General features: G+C 29.0%; 1 protein-coding gene across 1 annotated transcript in view; it reads left to right on the top strand.

Moving 5' to 3' along the window:
* The window catches only part of LOC107437211 (BAR/IMD domain-containing adapter protein 2), a 114,027-nt gene that overhangs the window by 2,199 nt on the left and 85,770 nt on the right, over positions 1 to 26,058 (top strand). The window contains exon 2 of the mRNA XM_043043135.2: positions 21,712 to 21,787. Within this exon, the coding sequence (XP_042899069.1) occupies positions 21,712 to 21,787 (76 nt within the window). The remainder of the gene's footprint in view (positions 1 to 21,711; positions 21,788 to 26,058) is intronic.

Below are 26,058 nucleotides of genomic sequence, written 5' to 3'. Positions count from 1 at the left end.
AAAATATAAATATTAAAAGAAGTTTATTAGCGACTTTATCGCGTGCCGATGAAATCGGTGAGTATCTATTTTTTTTCCATTGAAGATTACAAATTAAAAACAAGAAACGCGAACAAGAAATTTCATAAAATTAAATTGATTATATTCCATTTATCAATTTTTTGATCAAATTGTGTTTCAAAAATGTCATGCCAATTTTTATGAAATAAGAACAAAATAAAGCTTAATTAAGGATAATTTGTGCATATTTTTTTTGACTTTTGAAGTTTTTAGTGTTAATTGCCAATCACAATAATGTTATTGCATTTAACTACTGTAAATTGAATAGTGTATCGCAAGCTCGTACAGATTTTTATCGTCAGTTGCCTGAATATACATCATAACGGAAGCAACTTCGTAAAATCCACGATTTGTCAAACTTGAAAAAAAATTGAATAATAGATTTGTTCTTAACAAAAAATAAAGGTACTTGTAATAAAATTTTCTTTGGTTAAAGCAAATTAACATCACAATACGAATTCATTTTGATTCCTAAATTTGTTCTTTGAAAAAACGGAACAATTTTCATAAATAAGTTTGAAAAACGGAATAAGATTCTATGTTAGTTCCTTTTCTTAAATAGCTATGTCCATTTTTTAAACAAGCTTTTAGAGAAGTGTCCATTTTTTGAACACGCATTTTGAGCCATGTCCAGAATAGAGAGCTCTCCGAAAATATACTAAGATGTCGACAAACTATGTCAGTAATAGGAAAGAAAATAAATCAAACGTTATTTTTGTGAAAAATTTCTTCCGATTACCGATTTCTGCTCTTGTGAATAAATTTTTTTTTTTTAATTTTCGGTATTAATTTATCATAAGTTCGAAATTTGTTCTATTAGACTACTATCTACTGTGTTGACTAAGTTATTAGAGCTGCATTTTTAGATTGTGACGATTTTTTTCTCTTTTTTTTAATAACCGTCGTTGAACAGCAGACCCAATTTTTGAGTTGACGACAACTAATGTTAAACTCCGTAGCCTTGTAATTTCGAACCCATTCCAGAAGACAAGGAAACTCTTGGATCAAGTTTTGGGAGAATTTTGCCTTCGTGTAAGAGTTTTTGATGGAACTAACCCGCATTTGCGTTAAACGAAGAGGAAGATCACGAGAACCACCCACGGTTAACCTGACTGCAAGGGGACTCCAACCCATGATCCGTCTACCACTGAGGATATTTCACGTCAGCACTGTGGTCGATGCAAGGCCGGATGCGGAATTCGTTTCGACCAGCCATCGCCGGGATCGAACCCCGGACTCTCTATCCCCTGAGTCATCGTGGAATGACTCAATACATCGGTTGAGCACAACGTAAAGTTGAGAATTGCGTATCAACACATGTACGAAATATCATAGTAAGCCGCTAGAGGGCTCTTCCCTCTTGTTCGTGTGCGGTTTGAACCGGTACTACTTTTATTAAATTAAATTATCTTATAATAGTCGTTGTCGTAAATTGCATTTTTTATATTATAAAATAGCCATTTTATCGCAATTTGGTAACCTTGGCGAGCTCTGTAAATTAGTCGCCAAATTAATAAACAAAAAAAAAACAACTTAATTTGGACAGATAATGCAATTTTGGTTTTTTGGCGTTTTTCACTAGAAAACTAGATTTAGGCATCTCTATACAATGAACTTCACTGATAATGACACGTCTAGTGCTCAAAATTCATAACGTCAGCGTCGGCTAATTGAAGTTCAAAAACTAAATAAATGGGACTTATTCATAAAGCCCATTTATTAAACAAAAGACAAAGAGCCAAAAAGTTGTCGTATCCATAATACCACTCACAAAAACTTCAATTTTCGCTCTTTAGAGCAATTATAAATAATCTCTTTTATAAAAACTTAATATGACACGGTTGGTATGATGGTTAATATATTGTATATATCCTATGCGATGAAACGCAGCTCATACAATGCATAGGCATGCTGAGTACTATTTTCAAAAGAATTATCTTTTATTGATGGCCTTAAGAGAAGTAAAAACGGAACTCACGGAAAAACATTAGATATAATAATTGGATTTTTACTTACTGGAATTCAATCTTAATGGTTCGTGAGTTTAATGTCGAATATGCTGATTAATAAGTGTAGACCATATATTAAGTTGCGAACTCGGACATAAAAACTTATTTTTTCCAAATAAATATATATTTTTATTCTGAACGTATTCTTGACCCTCAAAATATATGTGGAAAGCCGCTATGTGGAAAATATGATTCAATAGCTTGATTCAAAGAGATTGGTCGAAATTTTGAACCCCTTAATGTTAATTATACTTCTTGCGTATTAAGCCAAATCTCGAATTTTTTAAACGAATCGAAAAGTTTTTGTTCACAATTATAAAATTCGTTTATCCAATGATAATTTCGTGCAAAAAATAATTTTTGAAAATTATTGCTTTTTATTTATTATCCAACAATAGTCGAAACAATTTTAAATAGCAAAAAATTTAAACGCAATCGGTTGAATAGTTTCTGAGTTATCAAATTTTTAAAAAGTCGTGTTTTTAAAATTTGATTTTTTGAAAACTATTCGATCTACTTCAAGTTAATAATTTTTTCTTATAAGATTAAATTTTTCAAAAGTTATGTAAAAATAGTATATTTTACTTCACTTGAGGCTTTTAATTTTTTTTAAATGAGATATTCAGTTCTAATAATTTTTTAAACGAAATTAGCCCGTTTTTTAAAAATGTGCCATATCACTGTATTTCGGTGTCCTTCAAGATTAGTCCTATCATTGCGCCATACATCAAAATGGCAAAAATTTGATTTTAAAAAATTGATTTTTAAGAATTAAATTATTATTTTTAATTTAATTATAGTTGAAAAAATCTTAAATTGCAAAAAATTTGACCGCAATCGGTTGAACAGTTTCTGAGTAATCAAATTTTAAAAAGTCGTGTTTTTAAAATTAGATTTTTCGAAAACTATTCGACCGACTTCGTTCAAATTTTAAATTTTGTCATATAAAGTTACATTTTTTCAAAAATGATTTAAAAATTGTACATTTAACTTCACTTGCGACTTTTAATTTATTTAAGAAGTTAGTTCTAATTTTTTAAAACAAAATTTGAGCGACTTTTAGGGTGCCCTATCACTACTTCTATGTCCTTCAAGATTAGTCCTATCATTGCGAGGTTTTTCAATCAACGATTTCTTTGATTACAAAAACAACTAAAAACTGTGAATTTCAGAATAACTTGAAAAAATATTTTTATTTTAGTTGAAATTTATATCTAGCTATATTTCAAATCGCAAATGCTTAAGCCCATAATGCCAAAACAGCTATATTATCTACAGGAATTTAGGCGTTCTTCCAGTAAACTGTCGACCAGAGAATCGTAAATTAGGAATAACGATCAGGATCCCTTATATGGGGATACATTTTCTTTATTTTTGAGGATAGAAAAAAACGTTATTACTTTTTTCTTTTTATACCTTTATTCTTAAATTGGATTGAAAAGAATTGAAATTCTGGTTAAAACTTAGTTTTATAAGAATTTGAAATGGGTCAAGAAATTATTATGTTTAAATTTGACATTTATGTCTTTGATGTTTTCATGTGAACTTCCCCTGGCGTTTGACGTTAAAATATTTTTAAAAATATACTTAAGTCTGTTATTTTTTAAATGCATGATTTTAAATTTTTTAATGTTTACTTATTTTTAAGCATTAATGACTAATCACCAATTTTTTATCTGTATAAACTTTACCTTTTTTGAAACGCCAAAAACGCACCATAGCTCTAGAACAATTGTTATTTTCAGAATAGTTCCAAACAAATGCTCTAATGTAATTGTTACGTTCTCAGAACAGTTAAAAGGATAACAATTTCAGAATAACTTCCAATTTCAAAACAGTTCCAAATAGTTAACCAGGGATCTGTCCAGACATTTTGTGAAAGGTCCGTTTTTCGTGAAATTGTGAAAAAATTACTCACATTCTTTCAACCAGGGTCCGTTTTTATGAATTTGTGCAAATAGGGTCCGTTTTTGCAAAACACTTTTTCAATGAGTTTTTAAATTGTAAATAGATACAAGATTATGCTCGGAACTGTAAAATTATAATGAAAAAATTAAATTTTCAAAAATAAACAGCAATTGCAGCTTCTAAATTAGAGATGAAACACACAAATATTTGGTATTTAGCCTATACTGCTGAACGCAGAATATTCATTTCGGACGAATAATGGAAGAATCGTCTGCCGAAGACAAAACTTAATTCGTTTACATCCATCTTTCTTGTTTTCTGCCCTGGGAAGGGTTGGTTTATTCGATTAACAAAACAATAATGAAGATAAACAAATTTGTGAAGGGTCCGATTAAAAGAAAAATCATTTTGTGAAGGGTCCGATTTTAAGTTAAAATATTTTGTGAAGGGTCCGTTAACGGACCCGATTTTCTTCTGAACAGATCCCTGTTAACTGTTTAAAATTCAAAACAGTGCCAAAATATTCAGTAGAACTGTTCTCAGGATTACCAATTAATTTAAAAATCTCCTAAAATAACAAGGGGAATGCAGAAAAATTTGGGTTTTTCCGTACAAACTGGGAAAATGCAGAAATAATTTTATTTCTTATTTTCCTCTTTTAAAAAATGGCAACCTATGGGATATTTAAGGAAAATTCATCTATACTAAACTATTTCATTTACTATAGCTTTATTCGTTTTAAGTATGTAGAATTGTACCTCTAAGTGTTTCCTGCAATTAAATAAAAATAGTATAGTTAACCCAATATAACTCACATACAAGAGCGCGGTGATTGTGTATTTCATCTTAATATATTGTGTATAATATGCGCAGGGAATTTTTTTCTGTATTTGAGTTGCAACCCCGGTTCTATTCTCGAGAGCAACAATTACTGCTCTTGTTAAATTTCGGAATAATTCCAAAAACGTAACTGTTTTCTGAAGGCTACAAGTAAGACGAAGGAAATGCTGTCAGTGTTTGATTAGCTGCAGTGAAAGGAAATTATTCAGTCACAAAACGTACAACTTTTTTTCTTGTACGTAACAGGAAAAGAATGCGTCACGTTCGTTTACGGTACAGATTACGTCAAAGCATATCATTTTGTGCTTCTTCATTACTTATTTTTCTTTTCAAAAGTTACCTATGAGTTCTCTGATTTCTAAACTTGAACAAACTTCTTTACTTTAAAAAGTCAGATTTTTAAGAATCGGGACAGGGTTAGATTCTTGATAATTTTGTTATTGTTTAAATTTTAAGTATGAGTTCTTTATGCAGAACTATTAGATTCCTTTTTTTTTATTTTCCCCCCAAAAGAAATTTTCGGAAAGTATTGGAGCGTCAAAATTGTAATTCATCTGGAGTTAAAGAAAAGTATATTTATTTATGCATGGTAATATTTTTCGTGCCAACAGTGAATCACGGTATTGACATTTATTTTGCGTTCCAGTGATTTTACGTTTTGACATGAACATTTATGGTTGATTCTAAGTCATTCAAAATTCTTTAGAATAAATCTATTTTTTGAAATTTTGATCATCAAAACCTATTTGTTCTCACAGCGACAAAAAATTACCTAATATAGTTTTATAATCGGTGGTGAATCTATTGAAAATAATCTATAATCTATTGAAAAACTTCGCAACCAATTTTGTAATTTGGGATAAAATTTTAGTTTCCAAAGCAGAAACTTCAAATCTCTTTTTTTTTAAAAAAATATTTCAGACATGTTCAGACATGTAAGAAGTTATTAAATTTTATGACATTTGAGTTAAAAATAGTTAGTTTAGAAAAGTAAAATCGTTATTAAAGAACCGCTACTTTTTTGGTAATAATAAAGAATTTCTCCTTTATGGCGTTAAAAAGATATCTCATAACGTTGGCTGATATAAATTAATTACTTTTGTTAGTATAAAAACTTAATACAGTTGAAGTTTCATTTGTAAGTAGACTAACAAAAGTAATTGCAGAGAACTTGAATGAAGTTCGTGAAAAAGAACATTTCTTCTCTAAAATATCAGTTATTCAAATATTGTTCTATTCTTTTCTTTAAAAGGTCTATTTAGGTAAACTGCAGATGGGGTCTCAGAGAATTTCGGTCAACGAACAAAAGAATATCGAACCGGAATTCAATTACGCAACTGGGTTTCTTAGTTTGAACAGCTTATGTATTTTCTTTAAAACCGAAATCCGTGGTTCTACATTTGGTGATAAAACTTTCTCTTCCGTGACCGTAAAATGTTTCAGATATTTATTTTTAAGGCTGCTGTCCTCTAATGTTAAACTATGGGAAATCTGTAAATTCTCTTTTTATTAGATGTATATTAAAATTACTTTTATCATTTTGGAAAAGTTATCATTAAATGAACTTGTTTTATTGTACATAATCACGACTGTTTAATGTTAAAAATTATGAAATGATTTCAAAAAGATGAAATTTCTAGAATTTTGTTATCTGAAAGAATTATTTTTTCTAATTTTAAAATATTTTTAACTGAGATAGTTGGATAATTCATAAAAACAAGCAATTGCTGGAAAACACAGTTTTACCCTATAAGTCTATATTTTTATTGTGTTCAATCACATATCTCTAAACTTAAAATAATATCAAATGATTCCAAAAGTCGAATCATTTTACCAAATTCATTTCGAATCATTTTACCAAATTAAAAAAGATTTTCTAATTAAGAAAAAAAAATATTTTTGAGTGAAGCAATTTGATAGTTTATAAATTGCAATCAAGTGCTAAAAGTGTACTTTAATGCAAAAAATGTATTTTTGTTATATTTCATTTTATCACGAAATTAAAAATTAGCAAACGATTCCTAAAAAACACTATTTGTAGAATAATTCTCCCCCCCCCCAGAAAAAATTTTTTTGTTTATGAATTATTCTAAAACAATGGATTATGAATGGAAATCTAATTTCAAAATGTTTCATGTTGACTAATACAGAATTTTTTGTTTCATTAATGTTCGTCCATGGTTAGCATTTATAAGATTAAACTTAGGTTTCCTAGCCCATTTTGAAAAGGGTACTATTCAAGGTGATGTTCTTAAACTTCATTGAATGTATTTTCATTAAAAAAAAATTCTTTCATTATGGCTCACTTTTTAATTTTTTAAACATGTAAAATTTGTCTTTTTTTAAAAAAATAAACTGAAAAACGCATGAAACTCTTGCGTTGAAATATTTACCTTAACAAGGGGGGTGGCAATTATTTATTTTTTTTAAATCAATCTAACATTTCGATAAAAAAGATAGATCAAAAAAATACTTTTTATCAACATGAGTTAGATTAGAATATTCGATTTTCCTTCAGTAGTAGAAAGAAAGATCCAAATAATTATCTCCATTTTTTGAGGGGGGGGNATTTTAGTGAAAAGAAATGCTTAAAAAGTTAATTTCACTTATAAAGAAAATTTCGGAAATATTTGTTCACAGAGTATACATTATTTTGCAAATAATGCATAAAAATGTTTTACTTTTTTCAATTTTTATTATTTTTATTTTTTTATAGTTTTTTAATAAAAAATGCAACAAAAGCTAGACGATTTATGAATTTGTGGAAATATTAGTATTGCCACAAATTCTTAGTATATTTGTACCTTAAACCCAGTAAGGTTATAATTCAATCACTTAAGGCAGTGTTTCCCAAACTTATGACTTTTGTGTACCCTTTCAAAATTTTTCGTAACACTGTGAACCACGAATAAAAAAAAAATGAATGTATTCTTTACTGTAAAAAAATTGCACGAAAGTTAAAAATCAGAACTGGCTGTTGACACCACTAATTATTAACTGTTAACTTAGCAAAAAATAGCCAATAGAAAAATACGTAATCGTAAATTTTCATGGCTAGCTTTGTTTTCAAATAAAATTTTTTGAAATTTTCATTTGTTGCCAGATATTTCGCATAAGAATGCGTACCCCCGGTTAACTGTTCCCGTACCACACTGTGGGAAACACTGACTTAAGGACATAAATATTGTGACTCAGAAATGTAAAAAAGAGGAAAAAGTATGCATTTGAAATCTTGTGTTGAAAAAAATGGACGCAACAGTTAAATCAATGCGTGTTCGGATTGCTTTCACTGTTACGTGACATGCTGTAACAACCACGAAGAACTTAAACTGAAACACTATTTGAATTTATCTGTTTTAAAGGTACCTAAACAGGTTTGTTTGATTTAATTATTTATCTACTATTGTGATGAAAACTCATTATTATTTCGCATTAAGAACTGCCGAATACCTAGATACTTTTTGATGTATGTACCAAACCCGACTATGTTTAATTATTTATTGTTCTAATGAAAATGTTCTTTTTACACTTTGAGATTTAAGAATAACCGAATACTAAGATACTCTTTGATCTTATCAGGTGAAATCTTACGATTTTCAAGAATAAGTTTTATATAAGATTTATTCTAGTCAAGCTACTGAATTTCAGGTATGCGAACTCTTCTGAAAGTTGTGCGGAATGCGAACTTAATTAACTTGCTTTCTTAGAGAAAATAAAAATTTATAACCTCGATTCGCTCAAAGCTTCTGGATACCGAACTAATTGGAAAGAGTTGCACAGGAAAGGGGTCGTCCTCCAGCATTTTTCAGGCCCAGGAATGCATGCGACCCACTGAAATAGTTTCTGGAAAAGTTTTGCGTCAATAAGCACTTGGACACGATTTCCATGGATGTCTCTTGCCGTTGAGACCAAATGTGGAGTCAAATGTTTGAAAAAGAAAAAACTTAACTCAGACTGAACAAAATAAACTAATTAGCCATTTAAAATAATAACATTAGGTAATATAAAACAAGCTTTTAAAATTTATCGGTAATTGTTTTGTTTTAGTTTAAATTTAGTGCCTGTTTTTAGTTTAGTTAAATAAAAAAAAAAAAATCAGAAACCATATCTATTTGATATTAGCCATTTTATACGGTAAAAAAAAATATTATACATTAAACAAAAAGAAAACGGCTATGTTTTTTTCCTCTCAATTCTAAATAATTTAATAAATAATAACCACCAATTTTTTGTGGGTTAAAATTTTAAATTAAGTTCACTGATATTTATTTTTAAATTTTTATGTTGAATATCTAGCTGTAGTAATAATAGTGTAAATATAAATATAGTAATATTGTAAATACTAAAGTAGTAATAACGTTGTGAATGGAATCGTAATGCAGTAAGTATAATATGAATTGTATCTTAAAGCAGTAATACTACTGTATTAATAATATGTGTATAAACAATAGTATAAATAAAATCATAATTCAGTAAAATACAAGGATAAATGAATAGCGAAAAAGGAATAAAATGTAGAAAAAAATGTTAATAGAACTGTAATGCAGCAATAACTATATTATAGGATAAATAGAATAGTGATACTGTGTTAATGTAAATAAAATAGTGATGCAGTAATACAGCTTTTAAATCATAATGCAGCATGCATATAATCGAATTACAGTAATAAGATGGTAATAATAGTATGAATTGATTAGTGGTGTAGTGATAATATATGTGAATAGAATCTTAATGCAGAGTAATAATAAAATATCAAAAGCAGTATGAATGAAATCTTGATGTATTAATAGCATAAATAAAATAGTGATGTAGTATTAATATTCTGAATAGAATATTAATGCAGTTATAATAATTTAAAAAGAATATTGAGTCTGCCTGGGTATGATCGCTTAGCGTATTGGGCAGTGGTCGGAAAAAACTACATTTTCGTTGTAGTTAAATACAACGACAAGTGCCTTATTACAATTGTAGTTAACTACAAATACTTTTTTTATTGTAGCGACTACAAACTAATTGAAATGCAGTCACTACTTTGCTACTTTTAGAAGATATTTTTTTTCAGGAGAATTTAATTTTCACTAACATTCAAAATGATTTTGAATAAAAAATTGATTTGGTAAAATATGAAGAGATATTAAGAAGTTTCAATTCATGTTTACATGAAATAGTTTTTTTTTTCATTCTAAAGCACGTTTTACGAATTTGTTCTTTTAACTTTCAAAATCTATGGTTTTCTCGACAATAATTTGAGAAATACTAGGAAATTAACAAATATTTGTGATTTAAGTGATCGACGCTTTTTTATATCCTCCAAGATATAAAGTACTGAGCGAAAAACAAAAAACGGACCACGCTGAATAACTTTTGATCTCATGTTCGGATCTTCACGTTCTAGAACTCGATCTTAATGATTTGAGGGGGTAACCGCAAATATGCTAATTAGTTAATGCCGACGATATTACGAAATTATAGTAATTTCGTAACTATAATTATATTATAGTTACGAAATCAGACACAAAAGCGTACTTTATTGTTTCTGTGAAATCGAATTTTAAAAAAGTCATATATTTAAAATTTGATTTCTCAGGAACAATTCGATTGATTTCACACCGATTTTTCTAAGCATCAGAAGTAGATGTTATTTACGCTCAGCCACAGAGGCATTCTCATTGCGTACGTTGACGGGCCCGCAAAAGATTTGCACCAATCAAATTCGAAACATTTTTCGCGTTAGAACTTTGTTTCTTTATTTAACTAACGTTAAAAGTAGTTGCCAGGAATCTCTACAAACTACTTTTTTTTCTGTATCGCACTACTCAATACACTACTTTTTTTAAAAATAGCGCAGTACACTACAAACTACGGAAAAAAGTAGCGACTACAGTAGTTTAGCTACTTGTAGCGCTCTACTTCGGACCGCTGGTCTTGGAAAAAAGGTTAGACATGCCTGCTACAATTGATGATTACTAAAAAAAAAAATGCCTTTATATAAAATAAAATTATACTATTAAGTGCTTCAATGCGATAGTAAACAAAAAAGTTCTTTCTTGTTGGAGTTCCCAAGTTGTCAAAACTTGAAGTGTTTTGCAATGCTGTCACATGAGTTAATTATCTAATTACAAACATGCCAATTACTTAGATTAAAATTCCATTCCTTATCATTCGGTACATTGACCTTCTTGATGGGATGTTCGGGAGTTTCAGTTTTAAGGGTGACTCACCATCTGAAAAGCATTAGAAACAAATGCTTTAATTGGTTGTTTATAAACGCACTTCAGTTGTCATCGCCTCAGACTGATAACATTTTTTTCTTCCGGTAACCGCTTAAATACTGCTTGTTAAATTTTATTGGGTCAGATTTTATTATTTGTATACAAGTATTTATTTGCTTATATCCTGGAAACAAAAATCGGAATTTTCGAAGAATTATATATAAAAAAAAAATATGGAGCCAAATTTTTAATAATACTAAAAAAAAAGAAGAAAAGAATGAAAAAAAAGAATAAAAAAATTAAACCCTTTCTATCACTTTCATTGCATGAAAATCAAAGGAAAGAATATTAAAATTGCAAGAAGAGAAAAGTTATGGCCAGTGCATTGAATGGTGCAAAATTTGCGTACATAATTTTTGTAAATAATATTAGAAATAAATTTACAAAATTTGATCAGTAAATTTGGAATCCGTCGTAACTTATAATATTTGCCAAAGAAATTATTTTTTAATACTTTTTGTTAAGATTTTTAGCTTTAGTAAACCATTCAATTTCTTTAGGAGGAAAATACGCTGTGTTTAAATTGCTGATAAGTAACTAATAAAATCTGAAAATTTTTATTTTATTTTTAATAAATCTGACAATTTTAAAATAAACAGAAACTATTAACTGGATATACTTTTGTTCTAACGATGGGACTTTAAGTACTTAAGTAATCTTTCTTAATAGTTTAACCGATTGAATATGCTTACTAATTTGTGCTAACTTAAGTTATAAAATTTGAAGAAAAAAACGAATTTTGTCTAAAAAATGCAGAGTTTTATTGTTTCGGATTTTTCTCTATCAAAATAGGGGGTATAAAATTATATGTTCTCAATAGTTTAGTCTGGAGAAAGGTCAAAAAGTTTGAGCCCATTATTGTTAATTTCAGTTTTTGCTTTATCGCCTTAGCTCGAATACTATATATGAGAATCGAAAAAATTTTCACACTATTCTAACTGTGAAATTCTTTTTTAATAATTATACATTTTTTACTTACTTTTTTACTTTTAATAATCAACAATTAAAAAATATGCTGAATTGTGAAATATACAAATTTCTACACCATTTTAATATATTTTTTTACCCTAAAAAAATTTATGAAATTGGTCGAATGAATATCTAGATTAAAAAGTCGAGAAATACAACCCGTTTGGAAATTATATAATTCGATAGAGGACTTTTCAACCAATTTCATCTAAATGTTGTACTTAAATACTTAAAAGTACATAATTTAAAGCTAATAAAAAATTACTCTACCTTACGATTTAATTTCGTTCAGATTTTTTTTTAAAAATGAAAGTAAGTTAGGGAATATAATTTTTCAAAATTATTTTTCTGCATGGATGTAACTTAGTTTCGAATATATTTCGCTTATTTTTGGACGAACGACATTGTGTGCAGAAAAGTTTCATCCTGCTTTATAAGTTCCCGAGATATCTAGAGTTATTCAAACATTGAAATTAACAATTTGAAGAATTCTTTTTCTGTATGGGTTATATAATTTTTTCGAATATATTTCGCTCAAAATTAGGCATTTAAAGAATTCTGAAAATATGTCCTTTATAGAATCGTTTGCTCATGGATTGTTCATTTTTCTGATTAAAAATGTTGTTTTACAATGAAATGATACACAAGAAAACAATATTTAAGAAACAAATTATAAACAACAATAGTACGTTTGTGTTTGAAATTCCAAAAATAATTTCTACAAATTCTCAAGTACGAATTTATTTGAAATTCTGATAGCTAAAGAATTGTTTTCTATTTATTATTCCATAACAGAGAAAAGATTTGTTAACTTCCTTACGAATTGCCGCTTTATTTAATAAACTTTCGTTTAAAAGCCCATTTTCTCTATTTTACACGCCTATGTTAAAGTGTTAAGGAAATTAAGCTGGATATGACTTGAGTTCATATCAAATTTAACAGCGGTTAAACACTTGTTTTATTTTGTAAATTCGCATTACGGATAAATAGCGTGATGTTTCCAGATGTAAGCTTCAAAGCAATCTAATTAACTGAATAAAGTTACATAATTAGATTCTTTGATAAGCCCGAAGCCACAAACACTATTTGAGAAACCTTTCTTGGAATTTTCGTGAGAAACCCTATCGAAATTCTCTCTTTTACTTTAACAATAGCTGCACGAAATCACTTTTTCTTAATCAAAATCTTGTAATTATTTTGTTCTTTTTCATGAATTTTTTCATCCTTTTCTTTTTGTTTTCGTTTTGCTATAATAGAAAAAAAAATTGTATTGTTCAAATATTTAAGCTTGGAACGTAACTTTTGAGTTTTTTCATATTCTGCTTAGAAATTGTCTAAGCATAGTCTTAATTTCCAAATATTTAATTTTTATGGAGGTTCAAGGAGAAAAAAATTTAAATTTTAAATTTAAATTTTAAATTTATTTTATAATTTGAAAAATAATACTATTAATTTTCTTTTACGCGGTGAAAAAGTTATGCTTTTGTATTGAAAATTTAGAAAAATGAGAAGACTTCGTTAAATTTTTTCATTGATAAGATTCTACTAATATTTGAATTTTTTTTCTCTTATCAGTTTTTCATATTTTTTTTTCTCTTTTTAAAACAATATTTCGCTGAACTTCTAAAAAAAAAAATAACTGAATGAAATATTTTTTAGCTTTAATTCTTTATTTTTTCTACGAAAAATTAAAAAAAAATAATTTCTATACAATTTTTTTAAGAAAATAACAATTTTAATTAGAATTTTTTTGGACAAATTTAAATTTAATTCTATTAAAAGCTAATGTCAAATATTGCTGAGGACATTAAATGTTTTATATAATCAATTATTTATATCTATTATTGTGGGGGGAAACTAACATGAATTAAATTAACATGAGCCATTGAATAATGAAATAAAACTGATTGCGAAAATAAAGTATTTATTAAAAACTTTAAAATAAAAACAGACCTAGAACATATTTGAATTTCCATAATAGTTGGAAAAAGGAACCATGCGTCCTGAATCTCACATAAAAGCTAAAGTAATAAAAATAAAATAAAACATCGAAGAATTCGACGATTGAATTCTAAGGTAAACACGCTATACGAAATCGCTAATCCAGCTGACAAGCAGACAAAATATACCAGTTAGCAAGAGTTTCAGAGCGCATGCGTTACAAAATAGCAAATAAGAAAATATATCTACTTACAAGTTATTGTTAAATTATTCATCTACAGCTATACAATCATATATCAGTTATTTATAAATGATATATGTTTTTTTTAATATCTGTTATATAAATCGAAATTCGGAGAATGTTGACTTTCACTGATGAATGTCAACAATCCCATTGTCGCTTTGTTGAATGTCCGAATTATTTGATATCAATTTATTCTTTGATATTTATTCGATGTCTAAGCATTCTATTTAGATAGTTTATAAAAGTTAAGTTTATAGAATCCTGGACCGTAGCCCTTTAAAAAAGGAAACCTCAGGGTAGGGAATACCGGGCAATGGCACTTTACTAAAATGTATAAGGAATGTGTAACGAGGTGTAAGGAATGATGGTCAATGGTATATCGTGGAAAGATTTTTAATTTTAAAAAAAAGTAGTGTAAAGAATACCGCTTATTATCCCTACTCTTGTCCGTTATTTCCAACACTAATGTTTTCCTATTCTATCTTAATCGGGTATTAAAATATCAAATAAATGTTCACATATTGGAGAATAAATTAATATCAAATCAGATCTAGCATACATTTCGGACATTTACCATACGGCTATGTGATTCTTGACAGTGACCAGAGAAGATGGACAAGAACAGGACACAAAATAAGAGCTGAATAACTTTTGATCAAATAATCGGATTATACATACCAAGATGCAATCTTAATGGTTCGAGATCTGAGCTTAAATATGCTTATTAATAATTTGTTCCGACGATATTTTAGGTTATGAGATTATACATACTAAGATGCAATCTAAATAGTTCGAGATCTGATCTTAAATATTCTTATTAATAATTGTTCAGACGATATTTTAGGTTATGAAATTATACATACTAAGATGCAATCTTAATGGTTCGAGATCTGAGCTTAAATATGCCTATTAATAATTTGTTCAGACGATATTTTAGGTTATGAAATTATACATACTAAGATGCAATCTAAATGGTTCGAGATATGAGCTTAAATATGCTTATTAATAATTTGTTCAGACGATATTTTAGGTTATGAAACTATACATACTAAGATGCAATCGAAATGGTTCGAGATCTGAGCTTAAATATGCCTATTGATAATTTGTTCAGACGATATTTTAAGTTATGAAATTATACATACTAAGATGCAATCTTAATGGTTCGAGATCTGAGCTTAAATATGCGTATTAATAATTTGTTCAGACGATATTTTAAGTTATGAAATTATACGTAACAAAAAACGTTTTTTCTTCGAATAAAACATTTCTTTGACGGATTTGGATTCTCGGCATTCAAAATGTGGGGGTAGCCATAAGTCTGGAAAATAGGGTCCGAATATTTTGGTGAGGACTGTGGTTGAAAATTTCTAACTCTTAACCCTTTGCTTACGGTGTACCATGTTGTACCATCACATATAGTCCAAAGGTTGTTCCTGCCTTAAGCAAAAGGTTAATGATAATTTTACTTTTTGCATATTTTATCACTTTAAGGATCATCCTATTTTTAATTTTTTAAAAATGCAAGAATTACTTAATATCATTTGGCCAGTGCAAATAAAGTTTTTTTAATTAAACGAATATAAATGAAAATATTTAATATTATAAGCGTTCATCGACACACGGAAATCTTTCCAAAATCTATTTTTGTTAACGTTATTTTCTCAGAAATCATAACGAGGCAAACCTGCAGTTGTTAAGTTGTTCCACAGTCTTTTTAACTCTAACATCAGCTGTATTGACTCATCTTCCATGTGCACCTGTTCTTACAGATGGTGATCTGGATAGCAGTATTCCTTTAACTCAGGGAAATTGCTTTTTATCATTACTCAGTCATTGGATATAAATCAAAAATTGTGACAGTTTGTCTCGAAGCAATTATTGTTAATATTACCCAAGTTCGAAAGTTATAAAAAACAGAACGTTCACAAATTGTTATGTTAATGTGTTTAAATTGTGGGATGGACTGAAAATAGGAAATATGCAAATTTTTGGGACATATTTTTGTACAAATAAGAATTCTTTAACCTGCAGATAAAAAATGTTCGAAAAAATACAACTCCCAAAAAGATAATAATAAAGAACATTTTGACAAACAGGAAAAAATGAAAATCAACTAAATGTTGTCTCTTAAAAAATCATAAATCAGGACAGGACATCAAATAGTTTCTCTGCCGAAAATATAACTTTTCAAACATATTTTTCACGAGCAAGAAAAATAAAATTATAATGTTGGCAAGAGTTTCTTACCTTAAAAGATGGTGTTTCAGGATCACATATTGCTTATGCGAATATTTTTCTCCTTTTTTGTCAGATTAAGTTTAGAACACCGTTTATCATTCTCGTCTGGCGTAGTATAACTGATACTGGTCATTATGACATTATTTCCAACTTGAATTCACTAAATGCTCAACTTAATCCCCAAAAAAGTATTAAAGAAAACCCTGTAAATTTTATAAATTATGGCATTTAAATTTGGGAATTGAAAAATTTAATGTTTTTTTTAAATAAAACTCGTGTCCATTTATTTACCAAAACTGAAGACATTTGAAATGTTATCAAAATCAAATGGTTTATTAGTAAAGTAGTAATAAAAAAACTGCTCTCAATTAATATTTTTAGGATCCGTTTCAAAAACGAAAATAAAAAAGTATACATAATATGCATAAAAGGTATCTATATATATATTTCTCTTACACGGCGACAAAAAAATGCCTCATTACAACTCCCCGAATGGCAACGCTAGAAAATCGACCAATGATTGCCGCTAAAAATGTCACATGCCAAATCTAGCTGAGATGGCTCAACATATAGCGCTTTTAAAAACGTAAACTGAAAGCTAGGCAGAAGTGAGTAGTCTTTGTCGATAGATCTTTATTTTAGTATTTTGTCGAAAGCGCTTTTTTTCACGAATTTATATATTACGAATTTATCTGACGATTTTTGATTTATATCACGAATTTATTTGTTTTACTAGAATTTATTTGTTTATGCAGGTTTTTCCATTGTAATTCACCTATTTCACTTTTTAATAGACTTAATTGTAGCCAAAATTTTAACCTTTTTAAAGAGATATCAGTTTTAGAAATTTTATACTATAGCACATTTCTAAAAGGTTTAACGAATTACACGTCATTTATTTGAATTTAAAATTTATTTTAATGACTTAGTATTTACTAAAAAGATGTAATTTTTTTAAAAAAAAAGGTTGTTATATGGATTTGAATGATTGTTTTGAATTCTTAGAATTTTGTGCATTTGCAATGTACCTAAGCGAGCGAAGCGAGCTTGGTTTGCGAAGTAAACCATATAAGATTGCGTAGCAATTTTCGGGGGTTGACGAGCGTTAACGAGCAGGGGACGCAGCCCACTAGTATATAATAAAACGCTAATGAAATCTGACTGTTGAAGACGGATGCATGAAATACCAAAACCTGTTTAATTTCGGGAAGAAACAAAAATGATTTTAGAAGATTATCAGGAACAACTTCAAGTTCGAATCTTTCATCTATTGTGTTTCGTAAATGAGATTTAGATTTTGATTGTGTTTTTGTTTTTTTCCATAATTATTAGCGATCCCCCAAATGATGCTCTTTCTCCATTTTTGACAAGGATTCCAAAAATATGTATAAAAGGTAGTCCTTTCAGAACACCATCTACAATCTTGCACATTTTACAACGTAATGTACGCTGTGCGGAAAGAAGCATTTAGCTCTGCAGATTTATTTGATAAGCATAAGTTATTGGAAGTATGGAGACCAAGATCTTATAACAATTTAAAATATTTTAAGTTAAAGAGAATGGCTTTTGCTTAAAAAAATAATACGCAAATGTGAAGGAATTTAAGGAAAAATACATATCGAAGTGGGGTTTGCAGCAAAATCGTTAAATGTTTAATTTCTGGAGTATTACTACTGGTATCGAAGTAGTTTAACCGAATAGTTAACGCAATTGTTAACCTAAAAGATATAACGAATTATTAAAGTAAAAGATATTACATTTTTGTATTTAAATTCTATATAATTCCGTGATTTAAAATAGCGGTTTCGTTTACTTTAAAAAACCTTTAACTGCATTTGAGTATTTTTTAGATAAAAAGAATAATGGTTTATAGCAAATATAATGAAGGGGGCAGAATGTTTAAATCGAAGCAAAAGTATTTCCCAGAAGGAATCTTTTTGCAAAAACATTTTTGTAGATGTTGATGACTGTTCATTTTAGAGGAAGTGGTATAAAATATTAGTTCGTACTTTGAAAAACGATGCAAAAGTTTTATTTACAATCCAAAAAATGCAACAGACGATTTCTTTAATGGTCCCCGAACTCGACCAACTGTGACTGGTATAAAAGTTCTAGAACTTCTGTCGTTATTTCGATTAATGGGAGGAGGCAAAGATTGTTCTTTTCGAAACAAACTAAACAACAATTGAAGGAAAAACAAACCAGTATTAAGCCCTAGAAAAAGACATTTTTGCAATAAGACTTCACACTTCACGGGTAATTATCCCTTTTAGATAAATATTGTAAGCCACCTGAAGAAATAAAGATTTCGTTAGGAATTTTGGAACCGTAATTGGAGGGTATTACTCAGAAGACAGTACTCTGAAAATTCTAAGTTTAAAAGAAATTCTGTTATGTACAAATTGTAAGTTTCAACGCAAATCGATTTGAAACTTTTTTTAAAAATAATGATATACTAGCGGCAGCTTAACATTAATTAACTCATATTTTGCTCCATGGATTTTTAAAACTCGCATAATTTTATTCGTGTTAAAACATTTTTAAAAAAAAATTAAGACTGCTTGTTTCGTTTTATAATTTTTTTGAAAGGTAGTTTAATTTTATATTTACCTGTTTTTAGATTCTTGATAAATTTATTTGCTTTTGTTTTATTTACGTTAAGTCATCTATTTTTTCAGTTTGAACAAAAGTAAAAGCGTGTTAAAAAAAAAATCTAAAAACAGAAAAATGTACAGTATTAATTTATTTAATCGCGTAATTTTATTGTGGGAAATTTTATTGTTGGTAAAATTATTTTATGTAATTTTATTGTTAGCAAAATTATTTTCGATAATTTTATTGTTGGTAAAACTATTTTTTGTGATTTTATTGTTGGTAAAATTATTTTAGGTGATTTTATTGTTGGTAAAATTATTTTAGATAATTTTTTTGTTGGTAAAATTATTTTAGGTGATTTTATTGTTGGTAAAACTATTTTCGGCAAATTTTTTTGGCGGTAAAATTATTTTAGGTAATTTTATTGTGTACAAAACTATTTTATGAAATTTTATTCTTGGTGAAATTATTTTAGGTAATTTTGTGGTCGGAAATTTTATTTGACGTCATTTTATTTTTGGTAAAATTATTGTTGCTAACAAAAAATTTACAGAAGTTCTAAAAAATATGAAGCACTACTTTTGATTCACTATATTGAGAAAATGAATATCAAAAAATCATACCTAAAATTAAAGCTGGCAAGGATAGATGACACTGAATAAGCATTTTCACGCTTTCATAAGTTTAAAGATAAACTTTATTTCTTTAGCATGTTTTCCTCTCATTTTTTTTTCCTCAATAAATCCTACTCTTAAATAACAGATTTTCTTAATTTAGCTCAATCATTTTTCATTGTTAAACTTCGGAACCAATTCTTCATGTTCAACAACAAAGTCAACGGTTTTGTTTATCTGAAACTGCGATTAAAACTTAATCCTATCTTTTAAATGCCGGCCTTTGAAAGGAAAATCTACCAATTTACCTTAATTATGAGAGACATTGTAAAGCCTCCGGAAAAGTGTCAGGATCGCGTTCCTGGAGTAATTGGAATTAACGCCCTCCTATCAGGGAACAAGAATATTTGGGATAGGTCAAATGGTCACCGTTATATATGATTATGAGCCTCTTAAGAATTACCAGTATTAGGTTTCCTTAAATCGGTTGATTTTGTCTGGGAATTATCTCGGACAATTTGTGCTCTTTCCTTTATGTATTGCAGATTATTAATACAAAGTAGAATCGGCTCAGAGCAACTATATTTAAGAAGAATTAGAAACAATTAGAAAAAGTATTTGGCTATTACTAACATCTGATACAAAGAAACAAACCTCGTATAATTGACCTCCTCTTTGTCATGACTGCTACAGAAGTAACAAAATAAAAAATAAATAATAATAAAAAAGACGATAAAGAAATATTAAATTAAGAATAAGAATGATTTAAAAAAATCGTATCTTTGAAATTTGATTTCTCAGGTACTATGCTACCGATTTCCCTCAAATTGCAATTGAAACTAAATGCTTTGAAATTATGTAAAAAAATTAAACCTTACAATACAAAATTTTTTAAAGTAAAATTTTTAATTTAAATTAAAGTAAAATAATAAAAATGCTTATTATTAAAATTATTTTTTCATGGAATTATCTCTACTAAACAAATTTGATAGCAATATTTTCTCGATTCGTCCAAACTATTGCGACCATATTTTCCGATTGTGGCCACTCCCCATATTTTGTGGTAGAGAAATTCCAAACCATCGAAAAATATTTGTTTACTCATAGAAAATATGTTTTTGTCCCTGATTTTGTAACTTAAAATATCATAAGTTAATTACCATATTTGAGGTCAGCCTCTAGAACCATTAAATCCCAGCACGCGAAGATTCGATCATTAGATTAAAAGTTATTCAGGATGGTTGTTTTTTTCTTTCTTTTTTATCTTTTCGTATTCTTTGTATGGTAGACCGATCATGGGTTAGAGTCCCCTTGCAGTCAGGCTAACCATGGGAGGTTTTCGCGGTTTTCCCCTCCATGTTGCTCAAATGCGGGTTAGCTCCATCAAAAAGTTCTCTTTGAAAGCAAATTTCTTCTAATACTTGATCCAGTTCCCTTGTCTTCTGGATTGAGTTTTGGCTACTGAGATGAACATTGGTAGTTGTAAATTCGTAATTGGCCCGTCTTTTCTACAACGGTTATAAATACTTCAGATTTACGGAACTAAATTTAATACTTCTTAGAGTTTTCTTTAATTTTGGTCAGATTTTAAAGACATTTATTTACTTTCTAAGTTAGCTGAGGATGAAGATGTTTTTTTAAAAAAAAGTATTCTTCCCTTTTTATGTGAGGCCATATCTTGGCTCTAATAGTTACGATTTTTCTTCATTTTAATTCCGCTGATCTAAATTATGCTCAATAATTCGCTTCTAAGATATAATTAGCCATAATCACACTTTTTGAATTGGCAGGAAATCAAAATGTTTCTTTTTTTTTAATGATTGCCAAAAATGAATCAGAAAATTTACTGAAAAAATATAATTGAACGTTATAATAATATCCAATTCTAATTGAACTATAACGACTTAACTTCCATGTAGCTAACATAACTAAATTGTAATGGTTTGTAGTTATAAAAAAATGTTAACCGTTATTCCTTTTCAAATAATGACTTTTCTAATCGAATGTTTCTTTTATTTCAGAATATTTTAGAGAAATTCAACCCATGTGCCAGACAACTTATATCCGCTGGTAAAGCCTATCTAAAAGCTTTACACGGTAAGAAAAAGTTTTTTTTTCCTCTTCCTTTAGTTGGATATAAAGAATTTACTCTTTTTTTTAGAAGTATTGCTGGACATTATCTCTTCGCTGATCGGTTTTTTTCATGGGTTTTAGAGCAACAAAAAGGTTTTTGACATTGTTAAAGGACTGTTTAAATTGTTATTTTTGCTGTTTCTGTTTTTAACTCTTCGTTTTATTTCTGTACTTGAATCTACTCTAAAAATCCCTTTTTTAATGTTTTTAAATAAAAATTTGTTATTCATACCCTGTGCTGTTAGAATATTAGCCTCCTTGCGAACTTTACGAATTATTGCGCCATGTATTTTTGGAGGTTTTTAAATATGTGCTATATTTTTTGATTTCCCAAATTACACAGATCAAGAAGAATTTCTGTAACAACAAATTTGGAGTAAAAACTGAAGCAAAAAATTTGACTAAATTAAATTGACGCTACTCAGTGGTACTCGCCTAAGGTTGCACAGAAATTCAAATGAAACTTCGCATGTATTTAGATCATTGGAACGTGGATTCCGTTCAATTATTCAAATATTCAATTCAGCTGGTGCTTTAACGCGTAAAAAAATTCATCCTGTTCTTATTAGTTTTCATTCTTTCTTATTTTTATTCACTATTAGGTTTATTTTATTCTTTTTATTCATTTTCTTATTTTCTTTTATTTTTATTCATTTTTTCCTTATACATTATATTCTTATTTTCATTCTTAATGATTTGAACTTTCTTTTTTTCTCTATTTGGTCTTAAAATTTTTTATTATTATTGTATTTCATCCTATTTTTAATCTTCTTACGCTTAAAAATAGCTCTAATTAAAAGTTTATAATAAGTAGTAATAAGTAAGTAATTAATAAGTAAAAATACGTTTTTAACGTTTTACATTATAGACCTTGACACATTATTTTTTGAACTAATTTTACTTAAATATTTTTAAATATTCTTTTAACTTGTTTACCATCCCATTTGCTGCATGTTATGTAATGTTTCATAGAACATAATAGACGTTCCTTAGATAATCAAAATAACTTCTTCGAGCAGAACCACTTTCCGAGGAAGTCGTAAGAGAACATTTTGGGAATGACTTCGGGGGAGAAAGAAGCACAATTAGGAGATTGTTCTTCGATTAACACTTTCTCTCCAGCAACTGAGATTGCCTTTTTTTGGGGGGTGAGCTCTGAAGAACAGAACACATCAACTGAGTGGAGAGTAATATACTCATTGAGAGACATAACTTTTAAAAGCGTTTCAGATGTGTGTATTAACGTTACGACTCAATTGCATCTTATTACATGATTTATTCCTCTTGTTTTCTAAACTGGCTTAACGGGTATCACTGCCCGCTGTCAGTAAGAGGATGGGTGACCACTTTGATCAGCTTGCGTAGGAACCGAGGGTGCACGTTATCGATCCTCATTAAACTATTCTACCATAAAGTGTAACTTCGGCAGCAGGTCGTCGTGCTACCAAAGCAGGGGAGCCATCCCCTCTGCAGAGGATCAAAATTGCGATGGCATGTTTTCAGATCATCCTCAAGGATGTTTCCCAGACCGTCGCCAATAGCCCATTGTGCACCTCTAGCGTAACGTAAATAAAGTACCTACCTACCAGTCTAAACGGGAACAGATGTAATTCATTGTGACGGGATTAACTACGTAAACTATCTAAACAAAAAAAAAAAAAAGATTTGAAAACAATTATGGTACTGAATTTTTATCATAGTAAGATTTTAGCGAGATGTGATAGATGTGATTCAATGTAATACGCCATTTAAGGTTTGAAGCAGTAAACAATTTAATTCATTAAACATTTACTAAACTTCAAACAACTTTGACTTGACGTTATTTTTACAAACCGCGACTATCAATTTCACGGACTGATCTAAAATCTCAAAAAGATTTGTGCCTATTACAGGCCTACTAAACACACTTCGAAATGATCCTCTGCTGTAATGCATGCCTGTGCTCTGACTGTAAAAGTTTCAAGAAAACGTTTAAAGTCCTTTTTTGAAATACTCGTTCACTATGTAGTTAAATTTTTCTTGCATTTTTTAGGAAGTTTTTCTGATCTGAAACCAAGAAAATAGTGATAATTTTCGAAAAATAACTGATTGAGTCAAACCTGACTTCTTAGAATTATTGCTTGAGAAGACATTAAGAAAGCAGAGAAATTATTTATATTTTTTCTTAAATGCTTAAATTAGGTGTAAAAAATCATAACAAATCGTCAATTCTTACAAAAGGGAAAGAAAATGCTTATAAAAATCATAAACGCTTAAAGAAAACGTTAAGAAATCATTAACTCTCAAAGTCACCAGATCATATAAACTAAATTGAATTGATAACATAATTTATTATAATGCGAGAAGAAAGCTCCTTTCACAGAAAAAAATATAATTGTTTTAAGTAGATAAAGGCAAGTTACAAGATTATTCAAAAATTCGATAGCAATGTTTTTCTTAAATCGCAACTAGTTTTCCATTTTAAGAATTTTTTTATGTTTTTAGACTCATTTTAAAACTTATTAACGGATATTAATAGCATAACATTAACTTATTCTTTTGACCAATTCTTTTCAATTGCTTTACAAATTCAATTTCTATGCCAGTTAATAAATCATAAAAAAAAATGCATCAAGCCTGCTTTGTTAAAACTTAGCTTTTTCTTATTCTCAAAACCCCTTTTATAACGGCTGAAAGATTCGCAAATTAGATCTTTGGCGCAACATATTAATCAAAAGGTTCAATATAAAATAAGAAATCGTTCGAATCATCACTCTCGAATAGAAAATAATTCCAAATATATGCATGAAAAATCAGCATCATCCCTTCCGTTATATTCATTACACTTGAAGAATGTTCGAATTTTTAACTTAATGAAAGGCATTTATTTTATTTAAAAAAAATTAAGATTCTTCTCAATGGTTCGAAATTCGAGGACCCTGTTGAAAGTGTTTTCTCTGAACTGTCATCGATTTTTCAGAGCGATTTATTTTAACGTCATCGTACGTCTTACAGGGAGTTGCTGACTCAGACCTTCGTGTAATGCCACCCCCACTTGGAAAAACTGTCAAGTGGTATTCCACCCTCTTTTTGGTGTTCTATAGGGGGTTGGGGGATTAAGGCAAATACAAGATAGCCCCCTCCAAATGATAAAGAAGCAAGACTTTTCCAAAAAGAGCGTTCTTTTAGAATGTTTAGCGAAGTGTGTTATTTTTCTTTTCATGTTTGTATGCGGGGTAAAAAATATTAGGGGGAACTTTTTAAGTAAGAATTATTTCTTGCTACTTAATTCAATGCAAATACTTTCTTTTTATAAAATTCCAAATAATGTATAGTTATTTCATGCTATAAAATTCTAAATGTATAATAGTACTAAAAGGGAACTGGACGCACTTTCCTAAAAACCGCTTTTGCATTCTATCCTCAAATAAACTAGTTTTTGATAATTTTAATCCCTACTTTGCTCTTCCAGACTCTAATGATGATTAGAGACGCTGAAGTTATTTCTCACTGAAGTATTAATTTGTCAGTCTAATGTTATTTTTCCCCTTCATATTTCAGTTCTTAACGGGGATTTTAAAAATCATGAATTAAGCAATTTTGAAAGTTTTGCACGTGGAACCAAAAGAATTCTTTTATAACTTGTATAAAATGTTTTTAACTAAATTAGTTAACATGCCACATATCTGCCAGCTTGTGATATTGATTAAGCGAATCGGACCAGGGAAACAAGATTAAAAAAATATACAGGGTGTTTATAAAGTCCCGGACCCATTTTGATGTTTAATAACTCATAAAATAATAAAGATAGATTGAAATTAATAACATAAATGGTTAGATAGACTCAAAAATTTTCTTGACCCTTGTCAATGAACTTCCACGTGTGCCCCCTTCGTCGCACGGAGAATATCAAGTCGATAGTCAATTTCACGCCAGGTAGCGGCAAGTATGTCGGCATCCACAGATGCTATTGCTGTTGTAATTCTGGCTTTTAGGTCATCAATGTTCGATACAATCCTCCTGTAAACATTGTCCTTTATAAATCCCCAAATAAAAAAGTCCAGCGGCGTTATATCAGGTGATCTGGGTGGCCAAGGAATTGGACCTCCTCGCCCAATCCGTCTTCCTGGAAAATGGTCATTGAAAGAACTACAAACGATGATACCCCAATGAGGTGGTGCACCATCTTGTTGCAAAAAGACATGTGGCTGAAGCTCTTCTAGTTGTGGAAATACGAAGTTTTCCAACATGTCTAA

The sequence above is a fragment of the Parasteatoda tepidariorum genome, chromosome 2 (assembly GCF_043381705.1).
Source record: "Parasteatoda tepidariorum isolate YZ-2023 chromosome 2, CAS_Ptep_4.0, whole genome shotgun sequence".
NCBI lineage: Eukaryota > Metazoa > Arthropoda > Arachnida > Araneae > Theridiidae > Parasteatoda > Parasteatoda tepidariorum.
The sequence above is the reverse complement of the archived record's forward strand: the minus strand, read 5'-3'. Positions and strand labels throughout refer to the sequence as shown.